The sequence below is a fragment of the Pleurodeles waltl genome, chromosome 11 (genome assembly GCF_031143425.1).
Source record: "Pleurodeles waltl isolate 20211129_DDA chromosome 11, aPleWal1.hap1.20221129, whole genome shotgun sequence".
In the NCBI taxonomy this organism is placed as follows: domain Eukaryota; kingdom Metazoa; phylum Chordata; class Amphibia; order Caudata; family Salamandridae; genus Pleurodeles; species Pleurodeles waltl.
This window is the reverse complement of record NC_090450.1, coordinates 137,770,635-137,789,129: the sequence shown is the minus strand read 5'-3', so window position 1 is coordinate 137,789,129 and position 18,495 is coordinate 137,770,635. Positions and strand designations below refer to the sequence as shown.

The window sequence follows — 18,495 nt, the reverse complement described above, 5'->3', positions numbered from 1 at the left end:
ATCTACCCTATACATTTGAAAATCCTACAGCATTAGAGGTGCAACTTGAATCTGCTGTTATACCAGTGCTTAATTTGTGCTTGTTGTTTCCGGTGCTGAGGACCGGCACTTATTTTGGCGGCCGAGGCTTATTCTTCTGCCTCAAGCATTTGCTGCGAGCAAAAGATACTGATGGGACAGACGGAGGAAGGGAAAAATGAAAAAGCGTCAGAAAGGGAGAAAGTAGAAAGCTGCAAGAGTGAGCTGACGGGGCAGGGAGTGGATTTATATAGTTTGAAGAGGCCCGAGATGGCTTCAGAATTACGTTGCCTCGGTATTCCGTGTTAACACATTTAATTGCAGCAGCCTGTTTAAAAGGAGGGCTTTGGGCACCCGACACCTTTTTAGTTACAAATTAATCACCTTGTTATACAATTCTCAAAATTATGAAATCGTCTTTTACTAATGCATGTCTTCAGTGTTAAGCATTTAAGCAGGGTCTATCTGTGGATGAAGGGAATATTGAGGATTTCCAATGGTTCTAATGTTGTGATTATGCACCCAGTACACAGGAAAACAGGTAATCTACGAAAATACCCTGTACCCCTTAGTAGATTGCCTGTGCCATGCTTAATTATAACAATTCCCACAAATGCAAAAACGAACAAAATCATGTTTTCACATACCTTCAAGTACACTATTCACAACAGCTTCAGTGTGATCGGCCAGAAGATCGGAATTAGCAATAGCAGCCAATGAGAGGTAACTTGACATATTTCTACTAAGTTCTTTATTTCCCCTCTGGAGGAATTTTACAGCCACTGGGACAGCTAAAGACATTATAGGAGGTTTGTTGTAGTTCTGTAAAACAAATTATTAGCAGTTTAATGCTACAAAATGGCAGGATAAATTCACCAGGAATAAAGTCAGAATAAATGTTATTCCAGATGCACACAGTACAGACACTATTGGGGCATATTTAATATGGAGTTGCGACACCCTTGCATCACGCAAAGGGGGGAAAAGGGGACGCAACTACTGAGTCAGATTTATCAAACCACGCAAGGTCACCTTGTGTGGCCCTGAATGCCTTGTTTAACGCTGGTGTGGTAATGACCGCCATGGTGTGCCATATTGTAAATAAGGCCCAACCATGGTGTCATTGGGGGGGCAAGGGCGACGCAAGAAGAGTGGTGCATCAGGACCGATGCACCACTTTCTTGTAAATCTGGCCCTAAAATTATAACATAAGTGTCTTTTGCGAATATTTAGAATGGCTGTTCGTGTAGTTTAAGTCGTCCATCTTGAATGCATTGTGTGCTCAACTAAATTATATTGTGCAGGTGCGTCTGGAAAAACACAGCAATCAAGACAAAATTTAAGGTGTGCTCAGAACATCAGGTCCTTATGTTTCAGTGCCCTGGTTTAGCAAGGGATCATCATAGCTCAGCAACCTCAGTTCAGCATGAGCTACTCGTTCACTATTTTTAGTCGACCATGACCTTATGACCTTATTTTCAAAGCCTTTACTTTTGCAAAAGTACCTCGCTTTTCAAATGCCTTCAGCCAAACAGAACCTAACTTTAGATGCCTCCAACCAACTGAAATACATTAACCTTTTCAATTTGTCAATGTCCTTGTACATTTTTTTGTGTCTTCTTTCTAGCACGAGGACATAAGTTTCCAACCCCTTGATCAGTCTCGCAGCCATCCTTTCCCGGCAATCTAGTATTGTGAAAAGAACAGCAAAGCTAGCATCATAAATCATGCGTCCGAAGACTGTGTGGTATGTATTTGTCTCCAGATCCTCAAGAGGGCAATAGAGGACCATGTTTCCAACGGTGTATTTTATATTACATCTTTATTTTAGGGACGTTAGCTTGAAAAATTATATTTCTTGAAAATGCAGCTAATAATCGGGAATTATTTTAATTAGAATGTTTATGTTTTGTTTATTTACTCATTAATTAAGTGTTAATAAAACGATAGGCTACAGTAAGGGACAGTGGGTTCATATGATTATGTGGCTGAGGAGTGTACCACATAAATATGCATTTGGCACTTAATTTGATATATAACTACAATAATTAGTAGATTTCACACAAAATGTTTTTCTAAGTCAAATGGATGAAACTAGTACTGCCATAGAATGTGTAGCATAATTTGGATGTATTGTCACATAACTTAAATAACTGTGCAGACTTATATGGCGCTTCATCCCACATAGTCCTAGTAGCCCTGACAATGGTATAGTTCTCCAGAGTACTTTAGAAGCTGGCATCATTATGACAAAATCCATATTTCACATTGAACCATGATATGTTTTATTTCCTAGTTCCTTGTGAAATATGGATGTTTATACAACTGCCTTTTGTGCAGTAAATGCAATGCACGAGCTGCTGTGAATAGAGGGTCCCAAAATGCGTTTTCCCCATTCATTTTTTATAGGGTCTTTAGACACGCCTACAGCCTGAACTACTCAATGGAATTACACTAAATTTGGTAGGAAGCTAGATCTTGGTGCACAGATAGTGCTTTGTGTGATGTGGTGTAAATCCGTACAGTAGTTTCTGAGATATTCAAGGGCGAAAAATAGATGTATAGGGACGTGAATCCTCTGCAGAACTAACTGTCCCCGTGCTGATATCTGATTGACTGAAATACACTTCCACATGGAAGTGTTGGCAGGCATTTGTGGACTGGGCTTTAGCAGAGTCCCAAAAAACACAAGAAAAATTAATGAGCCCAGGATAGGTATACCCTGAACCCCTAGCCATGGTGCAGGGGTCCCCCATGGACCCTGCCATGGCTAAAAAAAGCATTTAAAAAAAAAAACCTCAGAAAAATAGATGGATGCACAGATTTTTCTAGAAAAAAAAGGAACACGGTCTACTGTGCTCTTGGCTTATTTTTCCCAAGGGTGGGCCAGGTCCCAGGGGCCATGCCTTGTTATAAAAGGAGGAGAGTGCACTGGACCCCCCTCCTAAAGCTTTTAGTAGCCCTGGGGACCACCAACTCCCCAGGGCACTGCAAATTAAATATGTGGGTGGACCTGTTCGCCCCACCTGCACCCTGGAGACTGCCACCTCCCTGGGGCAAAACTTCTTAAATGAGGAGGGGCCCGCATAGCCCGCCTGCAGCCCAGGGGACCACCACATCCCCGGGGCTTAAATAAAATAATGAATGGGGGTCCCTTATGGACCCTCAGCCCTTAGGACCACCACCTGCCTGGGGCAATTCACTACTGTCTATGTGGGGGCTTCATGCAGGCCCCCTACAGCCCTGGGGATTGCCATCTCCTGGGGCAATCAGTATAATTTATAGGGGGGCCACGGGGACTGCCACCTTCCTGAGGCTCAAATAAAATAATGATGGGGTCTGCCTTGGACCCAGGCCCAGGGGACAACGACCTGCCCAGGGCTAAAATAAACACTGGAAAGGGGCCGCAAGGCCCCCTTCGTATTACCATAGATGGCGCTGGGGACTGCCATCCACCAGGGCTGGCTCCTGCTACCTCTTGAGTTGTCCACCCTCAGGAGGTAGCTGTTTGTTTTTGCTTGGTGGGAGCTTATTGCTCCCATCAAGCAAAAGCAAACATAACTCCGCTTTCAGCAAGAGGGAACTGTTCAACAGCTCTGCTTGCTGAAGGCAGAGTTTTCTTCTGTTTGCCTGCACGCAAATTTGTGAGCAGGGAATCAGATGAAAACATTGTTTCTGCAAGCAGGGAGATGCTATATAAAGGATCTCTCTGCTGGTGGGAGCAATGCCGACTCCCGCAGGAGACTGGAGCCGGCTGGGACTGCGGTGGCCTTGAGGCTCCCCCTGCGGTCTCCAGAGGCTTGTAAGAGTGCCTTAAAATGCTTGTATATATGGCCAGGCCCCAGAGGATGGGGTCACCGGGGTCGAAATCGACCTAGGGAGGGGAGCAACTATAACTCACGCCCTTGCCATGCACTGCTAATTACCCCACATATTACGACACTCATGACATCGTTGACAACATCATAGATAACATCAATGTAATAATTGCAGTAAAATTATTGAGGAGAAAACTGTGCATTGCAAGGGTGCGAGTTATAGTTACCTTAGGGCACAAATTATAATTTTGTGAAATAACTATACCTGCTGAATTTCTATAGTTTTAAAATGTGACCCTAACAATAAAGTCCCTGTAACGTTTGTTTTTTAAGTGAATTACATACACACACACACACACACACACACACATATGCTTATATATTTATATACATATACCTGTATATATATATATTTTACCCACTGGTGGTCGCTAGTAGGTAGTTAAAGTTAGGACCTTGTTTCCACAGGTAAAGGGTTTAATGTTTTGCTAATAACTTTGGAACCGTTTGATGAATCTTCATGAAATTTACAAAACTGGTTTGCCACTCACTTCAGCTGCTGTTTTGAAGGTTTAGGGATTTGAGACATGACAACATCCTGAAACGCTGAAAATTCAGTAGTTTTTGAGTTCTTAAAGAACAAATATTTATGTATATCTAGGGTCATGGAGAGTCTGCAAATCTGACAGATCTCAAAATGAGATCTGATTGGTTGCCACGACTTTAACTAGGAAGTGGTGGCAGCCATCTTGGCACTAGGACTCAGCCGAGCCCCAAGAAAAAATGCAAAAAAATAAAAAGAAAACCTGAAGCAGCAGGGTAGGAATATCCTGATCTTCTAGGCCTGAGGCCAAAAACGTTTTTCCTTTAATCGTCCCAAGGATCTGTGGAGGATCCGAGGGAAATGTAAAAAAAAGATAACAAGAGCAGTTTCTTGTGCTTGTTTTTAGTAGACCCCCTAGTTGGGCCAGATGATGGGTAGGGGGGGAGTTCTTTAATGTATAATAAGGAGGCCAAAAACGTTTTTCTTTTAGCTGTCCCAAATTTAAAAAAGTTAACAAGAGTGGTTTCCCATGCGTATTTTTAGTGGACCCCCTAGTTGGCCCGATCATGGGGGGGAGTTATTTAATATATAAAAGGGAAGGGGCACACACTTTTGGCCCTGGGGACCACCACCCCAGGGCATGGCCGATATTTACAAGGGGAGGGCCCTGGTCATAACAATGAATGGGAGAGGGCTTGCAACCTGGCTCTCCAAAGAAATGGAAGATGCCTCCCCCTCCATGTGCCATTAACTACCCTAGGGAACCCATCCAGTCTAAACAAAGTATAAGTTAGCAGATCACATGGGATAGTAGTAATCTTTTTGCAGTGGCATTGGTACTGAGTTCAGCCCTTCTAAGGAAAGCTACCTTTGATCTTATCGACTAATTCCTTGTAAAATATCTTTTACTTTCAGTTGTCAGAATTGTAATTTCCACATTTACGCCATAAGATATTCAAATATATATTTTAATAGAATGTTGAAGGAAGTCAAAGATAACAATAATTTCGATGACTAATAAGTGCTGGAGTTTTTGGAAGCTAAAGTTTTGTATAAATGGTTGGATTTCTGGGTTTTGGAATGCACATTAAAATGTAAAAGTTGCAGTGAGCTTTAATGATCCAGTCACTGTATTGGGTGTGTACAGAATGAGATAAATAATTCCTTTCATAATCAGGAATATGAAAGCAAGATGGTTGCCTCAGCGAAAACTGACAGCAAAATTATATTTGACGTTTGCAGCTTTCAGATGTTTTTTCAAAATATGTCTGCATTGACCCCTGTGTTCACTTACCTGCAAAATGCAGCTCATGATGTCTGATGCAATTTTAGCATGTGGGGTATCTTCATCTTTCCCTGCAGGCGTCAGGTTGTGTTCTAAGCAGGATTCCCAGAGAGCAACAAGGGCTTCCGCATGTTTTTCAATTGATTCGGTCTCTCGGATGGCAGTTGTGATTCGAGTTATGCAGATCTCTACCACAGCCTGGTCGTTGTCATTTGTTTGGTAATCCTGCATTTAGCAGAAGAAAATAGCAAATGTCAAATAATGTAATTTAATAGATTTTAATGATATTTTACACTATTGATGCACTGCTTAGCTGCTTAAAGGGGCATCAGGTGAATGTTGTCACAATAGCACTCAATCGAAGCTGAAATCATCAAACACATTTTCATTGTCTTCTTGATTTTGTATTTCACCATAACCCGCCAACTCTTGGTCAACTCATTTAGTGAATGAACCTAGAAAGGAGAACATAGGAGAGAAAACAAGAGGGCCAATACAGACAAAGTAACAACGGAATTTCAAGACAAGTGTGTACACCAAACTCTTGTGACATTTGCCGAACTATTGCTCTTCCAGCTCAGTATCTACTCTCTATTTCCTGATGGTCTCACCCTTTATTTCTTTAGTTGTGCAATAACAAAGATGCAGACTGCCAGCTGCGCTCATGTAGTTGTTGACAAGAGTGCCAATAGACATTCTAGGTATTTTTGGAATGAGTCAGTTGGACTTATGGAAAACACACAAAAAAATCCCAATCTCAAAACCAATTAAGCTAAGGTTTTATGATGGATCTTCATTACTGGTGTTGGATGTGGCGCTCTTTGCAGGGTCTGCAGGGTTACTATCAAACTATGTTCCTTCACCCCTCCTGTTTTTCCAAATTCGTTTTTTCTGCCTTTTGGACTCTAAAGTGCCTGTAGTCTGTCACTGGGTTACATGACTAGGTGTAGTTGGCAGTTGGTGTTTGAACATTCTTCCCAGACAGCCACACAACAGATGGTCTTAGTGTTTGCAGGGTTGGCCACCCTGACTTGACGAGATGTTGCTTGTCACAGTTGCACTTCAAAGACATTGCCTTAGGTCATACACTAAAGACTTCACACTAGCCTATTGTGGCCCCAGACAACATGGTCCAGGGTGTGGAGGCATATATTTTCACACACGTTTGGGGTCTGGGGGAATCCAGAAGTAAGTTTCTTCCACTTCAAATTGGGGACCATGCATAATTAGCGTTTGCAATGCAATAGGTCTCACAGCAAGAGTTAGAGCTGTTGGCGATGTTAATTATCACAACCTCGCATTTGGGACCTTATAAATATTTAACCATGCAGAACATTAAACCTTTACCAGAAATAAACTGTGTCTGTGCATTCCTTCATACAACTGACATTAGACTGTAAAGATCTGAACAGCCCCTTCAGAGCACCAGAGTGAAAATAGCATTTGGAAGAAACATGGTCATGTAAACATATATTCAGCCCCTAGAGGGCATAATCACATAAAAAAGTATGATAACGAATATTGCAGTGTAATCATGTAATCAGCCCCTTGAGGGCATGGGCCCATATTTATACTTCAGTTGAACCAAATTTGTGTTATTTTTTTACACAAACCTAACTCCATATTTATATTTTGACGTTAGACACGTCTAACGTCAAAATATAGGAGTTTGCACCATTCTTTGGATGCGTGCACCTACCTTGCATCAATGAGATGCAAGGCGGGCATTCCCATCTAAAAAATGGTGTTATCCCCATAGCCTTATATTTATCCCCCGTGCTAAAATGATGCACGGGTGGGAGAAGGGGCTAAATAATGGTGCTAAGCTTCCTTTGCACCATTATTTAATCTTGGGTCATACCAGGCGTTAGGGGACCTGTGGACCCATTACCATGTTTAAACACCATGGACTGGGTCTACAGGTGCCCTCCCCAATCCCCAGGAACACCCCCACCAGAGGGACACCAGAGGATGGGGGACCCAAACACAGGTAAGTCCACGTAAGTTTTTTTTTTTTTTGCCATCGGGGACACTAACTTGGGGCCCATTGCATGGCACAGAGTGCAATGGCCATGCCCAGAGGACACATGTCCCCTGTGCTGGCCATTGGGGTGGTGGGCATGACTCCTGTCTTTCCTAAGATAGAAGTCATGTTTTTGGTGGTTGTGCACCAGGAAATGGCACTAGTTTGGTTAAAGGCATTTTTTTTGCATTTAACCAGGCTAGCCTCATTTTCTGACGCACAACCCCCTCCTTCCCTACCGTCACCGTCACCCATCTAGCATCTTCTTCTAAGACGCTAGCCCAAGTTTAGTGCTGGCTTGTGCCATTCAATAAATACAGTGCCCGACTGGCGTTGTCAAATGACGAAAGACGGAGAAAAACGTTTTGCCGCAAAATTGTGTTAGCGCAGTTTTGCGGCAAAAAGCATAAATATGGGCCATGGTGTATTGCACATTTTCAGGCCTAGCAGGCCTTTTAAAATCATTTAACTGTGGAGTCTGTGGTACAAGGGTGCAGTGCTGCAGGTCATTACTAGATGTCCATGTAGAGTCACCAGCAGAAGGTGCAGTACCACTGGTCGTGGCTAGATGTCCCTGTAGAATCAACAGCAGACAGTGCAGTACCACTGGTTATGGCTAAATGTCCCTGTAGAGTCAACAGCAGAAGGTGCAGTACTACTGGTGACCGCTAGATGTCCCTGTCAAGCCAACTGAGTTAGGAGTGCCTTGGAGCAATTATCATCCTTCAGCCCATAGAGAGCAAAGTCCAGACCAAGCAGGGCTGTCAGAATGCTATTACAACTCCCTTATAACACAAACTCCTCTCAGCTGTAAAAGCAACAGTTTTAGCCAGAAGAAAATTTAAATATGTACTGAATGGTGGAAGAGGTTATGATTTTTGGCCCCCCTCTCACCTACAGGCATATTTATACTCTGTTTGCGCTGAAATAGAGTCATTTTTTTTAACGCTAATTCAGCGCAAACTTAACTCCATATTTATATTTTTACGCTAGACTCATCTAGCGTCAAAATATTGGAGTTAAAGTCATTTATTGCCAGAAGTAACCTACGTTGCGTCAATGAGATGCAAGGTAGACATTCCCGGGCAAAAAAATGACTCTAAGGCCCAGGCGCCTTATTTATCCTCCAGTGCAAAAATGGTGCACCGGAGGGAGGCAGGCCTAAATAATGGCGCTAAGCTTGCTTGGCGCCATTATTTGACATCTGGGTCAGGGCAGGCATAAGGGGACCTGTGGGCCTTTTTCCATGGTCAGAGACCATGGAATGAGCCCACAGGTGCCCCTCCCTAACTCCAGGGACACCCCCACCCACACCAGAGGGACAGCTGAGGATGGGGGAACCCATCCCAGGTAAGTATAGGTAAGTAGAGGGAAATAAAAAGACAATATATTTCTGTAGTGCCATGTAGACCCTCCTACATGGCACTGGGCCCATTGGCTATGCTGAGGGGACAAATGTCCCCTGGGCATGGCCATTGGGATGGTGGACATGACTACTGTCTTAACTTAGACAGGAGTCATGTCCATGGGGTTTTAACATCAGAAAATGACGCCAGTCTGGTTAGAGCATTATTTATGCCTCTGCCCATACTAGCATCATCCTTTGACACTAAATTCCCTGTTCTCCCTATGTCTCCCCCTCCTGGCTTGCGCCCTTTTTTATGACGCTAGCCAGGCCTCATCCCATAAATATGGGGACTGGCTGGCGTAGCTAGCCGGTCGTATACTTTTTGATGCTAAACTGCATTAGTGCAGTTTAGCATCCAAAAGTATAAATCAGGGCCCTAGTGTGACCCACAAGATTGCCTGAGCAGAAAGAGCACATAGTTCTGAAAGTTTTGGAGTTGGTCCCACTGCCCTAGGACCATCACAGGCTGAGTTATGGCCAAATATGTGTTGTAAAAAGAATGCCTACAAAGCATCATGGGGTATGTTTCCATAGATACATTAAACCTTTATCAGACATAAACTGTTTGTACATTAGCAGAATGTGCAATACCCCTGGTTGCATAGAGCATAACACATTAGACATTTGTAGACCAAGCAGGTCCTTACAACACAAACTCCTTTAATCTGCAAAAAAAAGCACACAAAAAAAGTTTTAGCTACCACAGAATTTAAATATGGATTGAATGGTGGAAGAGGTTATATTTTGTGGGCCCCCTCTCACCTAGTGTGACCCACAAGATGGTCTGAACAGAAAGAGTACATCATTCTGAATGTGTTGGTGGTGGCCCAATTGCTTTAGGACCGCCATAGACTGAATTATGGGCATAAACGTGTTGCAAAATGAATGCTTGCAAAGCATTATGGGGTGACTTTCTGTGAATAGATTAAACATTTATCAAAAATAAACTGTTTGAGCATTAGCAGAAGGTGCAAAACTACTGGTAGTGGCTAGGTGTCCCTGTTGAGCCAGCTAAGCTAGTAGTGCTTTGAAGAGTATACTGCATTACATAATTACAGAGCAACCAGACCCATCAGAACATTACTACAAAAAGGCCCTTATAACACAAACAACTCTCACCTATAAAACCCAAAGTTTTAACTATGAGAGAATTTAAATAAACATTAAATGGTGGAAGTGGTTATGATTTTTGAGCCCCCTCTCACCTAGTGTGAGCCACAGAACGAGCTCATCATTCTGAATGCTCTGGGAGTCGTCCCATTGCCCTAGCATCACCACAGGCTGAGTTTTGGGCACAAATGTGTTATAAAATGAATGCCTGCAAAGCATAATGGAGTTAGTAGAACTTTGGAGCAATTATCCTTTTGAGATCAAGGCCCGTATTTATACTTTTTGACGCTAAACTGCGCTAACGCAGTTTAGCGTCAAAAAATTTTGCGCCGGCTAACGCCATTCTGAAGCACCATGCGGGCGCCGTATTTATTGAATGGCGTTAGCCGGCGCAAGCAGACCGGCGCTGCCTGGTGTGCGTGGAAAAAAACCACGTACACCAGGCAGCTCCGGCGTAGGGAAAAATGGCGTTAGGGCGTCTTAAAAATGGCGCAAGTCAGGTTGACGCTAAAAAATCGTCTTAACCCGATTTGCGCCATTTTTAACGACGCCCAGACGCCATTTACATGACTCCTGTCTTAGTAAAGACAGGAGTCATGCCCCCTTGCCCAATGGCCATGCCCAGGGGACTTATGTCCCCTGGGCATGGTCATTGGGCATTGTGGCATGTAGGGGGGCACAAATAAGGCCCCCCTATGCCACCCAAAAAATATAAAAAAATAAAAAATTTATACTTACCTGAACTTCCCTGAATGTCCCTGGGATGGGTCCATCCATCCTTGGGTGTCCTCCTGGGGTGGGCAAGGGTGGCAGGGGGGGTCCCTGGGGGCAGGGGAGGGCACCTGTGGGCTCATTTTGAGCCCACAGGCCCCTTAACGCCTACCCTGACCCAGGCGTTAAAAAGTGGCGCAAATGCGGGGTTTTTTGACCCGACCACTCCCGGGCGTGATTTTTGCCCGGGAGTATAAATACGACGCATTTGCGTCGCCATCATTTTTTAAGACGGGAACGCCTTCCTTGCATCTCATTAACGCAAGGAAGGCGTTCACGCAGAAAAATGACGCTATTTGCCCATACTTTGGCGCTAGACGCGTCTAACGCCAAAGTATAAATATGGCGTTAGTTTTGCGCCGAATTTGCGTCGAAAAAAACGACGCTAATTCGGCACAAACGGAGTATAAATATGCCCCCAAGAGTGTAGCACATTACACATTTTCAGGCCAAGCAAAGCTATCAGAATACTATTACAAATAAGCCCTTTACAAATTAAAAACTTCTTTCAACTGGAAAAAACAAAATTTTCCGCTACAAGACAATTTAAATACAAACCAAATGGTGGAAAAGGTTTTGATATTTGGGCCCCCTCTCACCTAGTGTGACCCACAAGTTGGAACAGAAAGAGAACATCGTTCTGATTGTATTGGTGGTGGTCCCATTTCCCTGGGACCACCACAGGCTGAATTATGGGCAGAAATGTGTTGTAAAACGAATGCCTGCAAAGCATTACGGGATGAGTTTCCCCGAGTGCAGTGAATATTGTATTAGTGGCTCTCCTGCTGTGCCGGGACAGCTGCTGTTGAGGATGCATTCCTAGGGTGATTTCATGTGATATAAAGCAACAAAAAAGTACAAAACACAGGTACAACACAACTACTTGTAATTAGTGATTATGTAAAGTAAGGACCAAGCGACAGGCAAACACAGAAAACAAACCATGTGCGTGGACACGCCAGCTTACTGACAAACACGAGAGACAGGAAACAAAGAAAGATAGTCCATCCAAACAATGGAAAAACATTCCAGGCGTAAATAAACTGTACACGGCCGGTGCTCCACAGGAAGTGACGTATGGGCTACCAAACCACTTAGGAGGCAGCACAACAAGAGTGACACTGCCTTTAACCTATTGGAAGCGGCGGCAGGCAGCGGCAGGTGGGAGCAAATGCCTATACTCCTTGCAACAGGTCTTCCAGACAGTGCATGCATGCTGTCTAGGCTCGACCTGAAAAAGGGACCATCCGACTCACTCTTCAGTGCACTCCTGGACCTGTGGATACTACAGAAGAAGGGTTACCCTGCTGCCAGAGGCATGCCCTGCTGTCTGAGTAGGAAGACTGGACCTCACCCTTTATTTGAAGCTGAAGTGACTCCAAGGGTCAGCTGACTGATCTCCTTTTCTGTGCTATAGGGGTACTGCAAGCCTAAGAGGCCTCTTTGCAACGACCCAGCGGACCTACTAGGACCAGAAATGGGACCTGCCTGCTCCCTGTTGGCCTCTACTGGAGTGAGCTCCTGATCCCCTTGAGGTGCCTATCTGGTCCTGGACCCTTGGCCTGGCAACAGTTGAGCTCCTCCTTAAAGAAATGGAGAAATCCTGAAGTTTTGGGCTCTTTTGTGACCATGAACATGCCCGTTAATGCAAAGAACTTGCAGACCGTCAATGAGTAGCTCTGGTGAACCCAACTCCTGACGCTAAAGTGACCGCTAGTGACGACCGGCAACATGAGATCTGTACTTCGCAGTACACCATTGACAGCTCGCAATAACCCCCCCCAATGTGAAGCTTCAGCAATGATCGTCCGCGATGCCCAACAAGATGTTCACGCCCCAGCGATGACCATTCCCGGAGTCCAGCCTGGTCTTTGCACTACAGCGATGACCATTTGTGACACTCTCCTCCCTCCTCACGGCCTCCTCCACTGCAAACCAAATTCTTCACCCTGAACGTTAGAAGGTAACTTATTCAACTGGAGTATCCTGCTCCTTCTATCCTTCCCATCCTCCATTATGGTCAGCCTTAATTTCTGACTTTCAGCAGGTCTCGCTCGACTAGACAACCAGGAGTGACACTGTGCTTTTAGGTGCTATGCCTACTTCAAATCCAATTCTCCTGGTGTAGTGATTGGCTTTTTGTAATTTTGGTGTCAAATAATGTACTTATTTTACTCTAAGTTGTGTGGGATTTTGTGTGTGTTGTGTTTTCACTTTATTACTGTTGTTGTGCTGCATAAATGGTTTACACTTTGCCTCTACGTTAAGCCACACTGTTTTTGTGCCTAGCTACCACTGAGTTAAGCACAAGTTAATCTATTGAATTTTGAGGTTCACTGTGACAAGGATTGTGGCTGTTGCTTGAGAAGAGCTCCCAATCCCACCAACCAACAACCCAAATTCTCACAACTGGCATCATAAAGTCCCTTTAAACATGCCTTCCAGAGACATAAGCAGCCTGTTGGGTAAATGTAGCACGTATCTCCTATCTGTGCCAAAATGTTGCAGTTTCAGTCTGTCTGCTGCATAGATGTTGAAACAACTACACTTTTCTGAGTTTGAGCGATCTTAAAACCTCAATACAAACATTTAACTCATTTCTATTATCTTTTGTTTTTGATCTTTAGTTCTTTTAGCTATACATTTTCCAGCAGATTTTCGGGACAACTGTTGTTTTTCCTATAGATTTAATGTTGAAGTATTTAGAGTTGTGTTTCTTTTTATTCAAATTTATTAAAATAAAACAAAATCTTAAATTTGTATGACATATTTCCAAGGAAAATGTGACAGTTATTATTGTAATTGCTTATAACAGTTTGTTAAAAAAAAGTGTTAGATGTATGAGGCAATGCAGAGCATTAAAAAAGTTACATTGATGTTTGTTGCATTAAAATGCAACATTGAGCAACATTTGTGGTTCCGAAAATGAGGCATGAAATACGCACACTAAGAAAAAACATATATAGAGCCAGATTCACAAGGCCCTAGTGCCTCCTTGTGCCACATTGTCATCATTTTTGTTTACACTAATGCGGCTCAACGAGGCAAAAATCACCGCACCACATTTAAAAAGTGGTGCAATGCATGCATTGTGACAGTTTGCGACCCCTTGCGCCACATTATGCCTTCGCCAGGGATAACGTATGCAAGGGGGGCATTCCGGCATTAGGAGGCCCGCAAAAATGACACAATGAAATCTACAAGATTTCATTGCACCATTTTTGGCATCATTTTTAACGCCTGCTCAAAGCAGGCGTTAAAAGAACGCACCAATTAAAATCAATGGGCCTCCTTGCACTTTGCTCCACTAGCGACAAACTTTTTGATGCTAATGGAGCAAAGTGCCGCAATAGGGTCAAATATTTTGATGCTACTGGCCTAATGTGTGCCATGGTGCGCCGTATTCTAAATACAGCCCACTCATGTTGTCGTTAGGTGGCAGTGGGGGGTGGCCATAGTCTGAAAGTTCATTAGGTGTGATTAGTGTGGACTGATAACATATGCTTATGTCTTCATTTTATTATGATTTGAAACACCTTTATTACTTCGAAGAAATGCAAATCTCAAACCCATGTTTCTCAACTGGTACATTCATCCTCCTCTTTCATTATGCAAAGTATCAATAACCTAGATGTATTGATCATATAATTTGCAAGCTTGCTCCCCTTATCGTATAAAATGCTGAGCTAAACTGCTTTACCTGTTAAAACCTTTTTTCTAACTTTGTGTCACATCATCATAGCGTACACCATTCACAACATATGCATGCTCATACACACTCATACATAAAGAAAGTGAGTTAATGACGGCCTCTTTCAGCGACTGGATAATGTTGTTCCACTGGCATTTGACCCTAGCCTATGGTATTGTGCTTTAGTTTTTGCATCAGCCCAGGGCATTTTGCAAATGTGAACATTTTTGAAAAGCATTTCACAAATGCCCATCCCACAAATTTATTTTGCATTGTTTTTCTGTAAAGAATGGCTCACCATCATGTTATGATATGCATGCATCTGATGAGACACATTGGCTGGTGCAGGGATCATTTAAAGTCTTGGCTTACCATTTGTTGGAAATGGCCTTTCTGCAGGGTATCCCTCTGACTTTTTGCCTTCCTTCTTCTCTTTCTCTGACCTCATTTTTGCTGGCTTAAGGACTTTACCACTGCTAATCAATGCTAAAGTGCATATGCGCTCTCCTTAAAACATGGTGACATTGGCCCATACCCAATTGGCTTATTTAATTTACTTGTAAGTCCCTTGTCAAGTGCACTACATGTGCCCAGGGCCTGTAAATTAAATGCTACTAGTGGGCTGCAGCACTGGTTGTGCCGCCCACATAAGTAGCCCCCTAACCATGTCTCAGGCCTGCCTCTGCAGTGCCTGTGTGTGCAATTTCACTGCCACTTCGGCTTGGCATTTAAAAGTATTTGCCAAGCCTTAAACTCCCCTTATTCTACATATAAGTCACCCCTAAGGAAGGCCCCAGGTAGCCCGTAGGGCAGGGTGCTATGTAGGTAAAAGGCAGGACATGAACATGTGTGTTCTATATGTCCTGGCAGCGTAAAACTCCTATAATTTGTCTTTACACCTCTGTGAGGCCTGCTCCTTTCATAGGATAGCACTAGGGCTACCCTCATATACTGTTTGAGTGGTAGCTGCTGATCTGAAAGGAGTAGGAAGGTCATATTTACTATGGCCAGAATGGTGATACAAAATCCTGCTGACTGGTGAAGTTGGATTTAATATTACTATTTTAGAAATGTCACTCTTAGAATGTGAGCATTTATCTGCACTTAAATCCTTCTCTGCCTTCCAATCCACGTCTGGCTAGGTTTAGTTGACGGCTCCCTTGTGCATTCACTCAGACAAACCCCAAACACAGGATACTCAACCTCACTTGCATACATCTGCATTTTGAATGGGTTTTCCTGGGCTGAGAGGGTGGAGGGCTTGACACTTACATGTCAAAGGACAGTAGCCTGCCCTCACACAAAGGACTGTCACACCCCCTACTGGGACCGTGGCAGACAGGATAGATCTGAAAGGGGATCTTTTGCACTTCTAAGCCACTCTTTGAAGTCTCCCCCACTTCAAAGGTACATTTGGGTATTTAAGCAGGGTCTCTGACCCTACCAACTCAGACACTTCTGAGGTAGACACTCTACCTTAAAGATACTTCCTGGAGAAGAGAACCTGAACCAGAACCTGCATCCTGCCAAGAAGAACTGCCTGGCTGCCCAAAGGTCTCACCTGACTGCTTTCCGTGAAGGACTGCTGCCTTGCTCTTGCCCTGGTGCCTTGCTGCTCTCTGGCTGTGGTGAGAAGTGCTCTCCAAGGGCTTGGATAGAGCTTGCCTCCTGTTCCCTGAAGTCTCACGACCAAAATGACTTCATCTCTACAAGAAGGACTCCTTGTGCATTGAAAATCGACGCACAGCCTGCCAGAAACAATGCACAGTCTGCAGCGCAGTGAAAAATGTACCGCACGGCGAACTGGAACGACGCAGCCTGACTTCGCAATGAGAAGATCGATGCAGCGCCAGCGTAGCGACTGGAAATGCGACGCATGGGCCACTGGATCGACGCACAGCCGAGCCGGAACGACGCAGCCCGACTTCCAGAGAGGAATCGACGCAGCACCTGCTGTGCTGTGGAAATTTCCACGCAACCCCCACCGGATAGATGCAGCCCCTGTGACTTCGTCCTGTCAGCGCTGGAAATCCACGCATCATCCCCGGGGAGTCTGAAAACCCTGCAAACCGAAGAGGATCCACAACCAAGCGCCAGAAACCGACGCACAGCCGTCCCTTTGTGAAAACGAAACAACGCAGCGCTGTGTGCAGCCCGAGAAATCGACGCACACCTCCTTGTTTTTCACGCATCTCCTCCTCTGCGGTTCTTTTTTTGAGATTTTGCACGCGAACCAGGTACTTTGTGCTTGAACAAGACATTTATTACTTTTAAAAGACTTGAGACACTTTATATCACTTTTACAGTGATATCTCAACATATACTTATTGCATTTGAATTGTTTTGACTGGCATCTTATCAGATAAATATGATATATTTTTCTAAACACTGTGTGGTGTAGTTTGTGGTGTTCTACTGTGTTATTGCATGATTTATTGCACAAGTACTTAACACATTGCCTTCTAAGTTAAGCCTGACTGCTCAGTGCCAAGCTGCCAAGCTACCAGAGGGTGGGCACAGGATAATTTGGATTGTGTGTGATTTACCATGACTAGAGTGAGGGTCTTTGCTTGGACAGGGGGTAACCTGACGGCCAACCAAAGACCCCTTTTCTAACACCATTCATCTTGGCTAAGCTTCTGCTGCCTCAAGTTGATGGATCTTTGATGTTGGCTGAGATTAATCAGGAGCTCTACATCAAATTAAATTATCATAACAATGTCTAATCAATGACAGTCAATAAGGAGAGTTGGTATGAGTTAAAGTGTTTTATTGTTGAAATCTTTTAAATTTTTAATCTTCATTAGAATCATCGTATAAAGTCATAAAGGTCAGTAATTAGTTTTACCAGAAATCAATGATCAAAAATAAGCAATCAAGGAATCATAATAAAATAAATTAAGCATGTGCAATAAAGGAAATAATACCTATGCTAAGAATGAAAAGGAAAAGGTGTCAGTCCAAAAACCCATAAAGAGTTCAATAATGGAAAAAACTATAAAGCATAAAGCTTCGGCATTAAAAGTCAGCTCAATAAATCAATAATCAATCAAAGCAGAGCTTCTGATGAGAGGTTCAAGAAACTCATTAGGGTCTTTAAACAACTTATGGCACAGGCAATGAAAGTGGCCACTGAATGAAAGTAACCTAGGACCTCATTACAAATTTGACGGTCATGAGACTGCCAAACTCACAATGGTGGTCAGACTGCTGCAGCTTTGAAGGTCTGACTGCCAAATTACGACTTTGGCGGTCGGACCACCAAAGGACCGCCGTCCCCACCGGGAACATGGTTCCTGACGGCATGGTGGCAGTCAGGCTTGCAATCAGCCCAGGCACACTGAACTCAGCATAGCCTGGCTGTTCATAACCCATCTTTCCAGCAGCCTTTTGATGATGGGGAGCCCGCCATAAATAGGCTGGTGGAAAGGAAGTCCTGGGGGGACACAGAGATGGCCACTGCACTGACCAGGAAAATGTATTGGGCAGTGCAGGCGCCTCCCACCCAGCACCGTCAGAATGCGCACCGGGTGCTTGTAGTGTTAGGATATTGCCCTCAACTCCCTTCAGGAAGCTGAGGCCAATATCCCAACACTGTTCCCGCCAGTCAACCCGGCAGAACGCATGTTACAATGTTAACGCTGGTCAGCCTGGTGGAAATATTGTAATACACTCAGGGGGAACATCACCACTATGGCGGTGGCGTACTCCCCGTGTGTTTGGCGGTTCCGTGGTGGGAGCGCAAAACTCGTAATGAGGCCCTAAGTCTATGTCTTACACACAAAGGGGAAAGAAAGAGGTATAAAGGCGTGCCATGCTAGCCTCAG

At 44.0% G+C, this 18,495-nt stretch overlaps 1 protein-coding gene across 5 annotated transcripts in view; it reads right to left on the bottom strand.

Annotated features, from left to right (window-relative positions):
* The window catches only part of VEPH1 (ventricular zone expressed PH domain containing 1), a 1,200,547-nt gene that overhangs the window by 1,145,587 nt on the left and 36,465 nt on the right, over positions 1-18,495 (bottom strand). For all 5 annotated transcript variants that reach the window (XM_069213278.1, XM_069213279.1, XM_069213283.1 and 2 more), the window contains 2 exons: positions 5,675-5,890; positions 666-840 (listed from right to left, as the gene is read on the bottom strand). In XM_069213278.1, the coding sequence (XP_069069379.1) occupies positions 666-840; positions 5,675-5,890 (391 nt within the window). The remainder of the gene's footprint in view (positions 1-665; positions 841-5,674; positions 5,891-18,495) is intronic.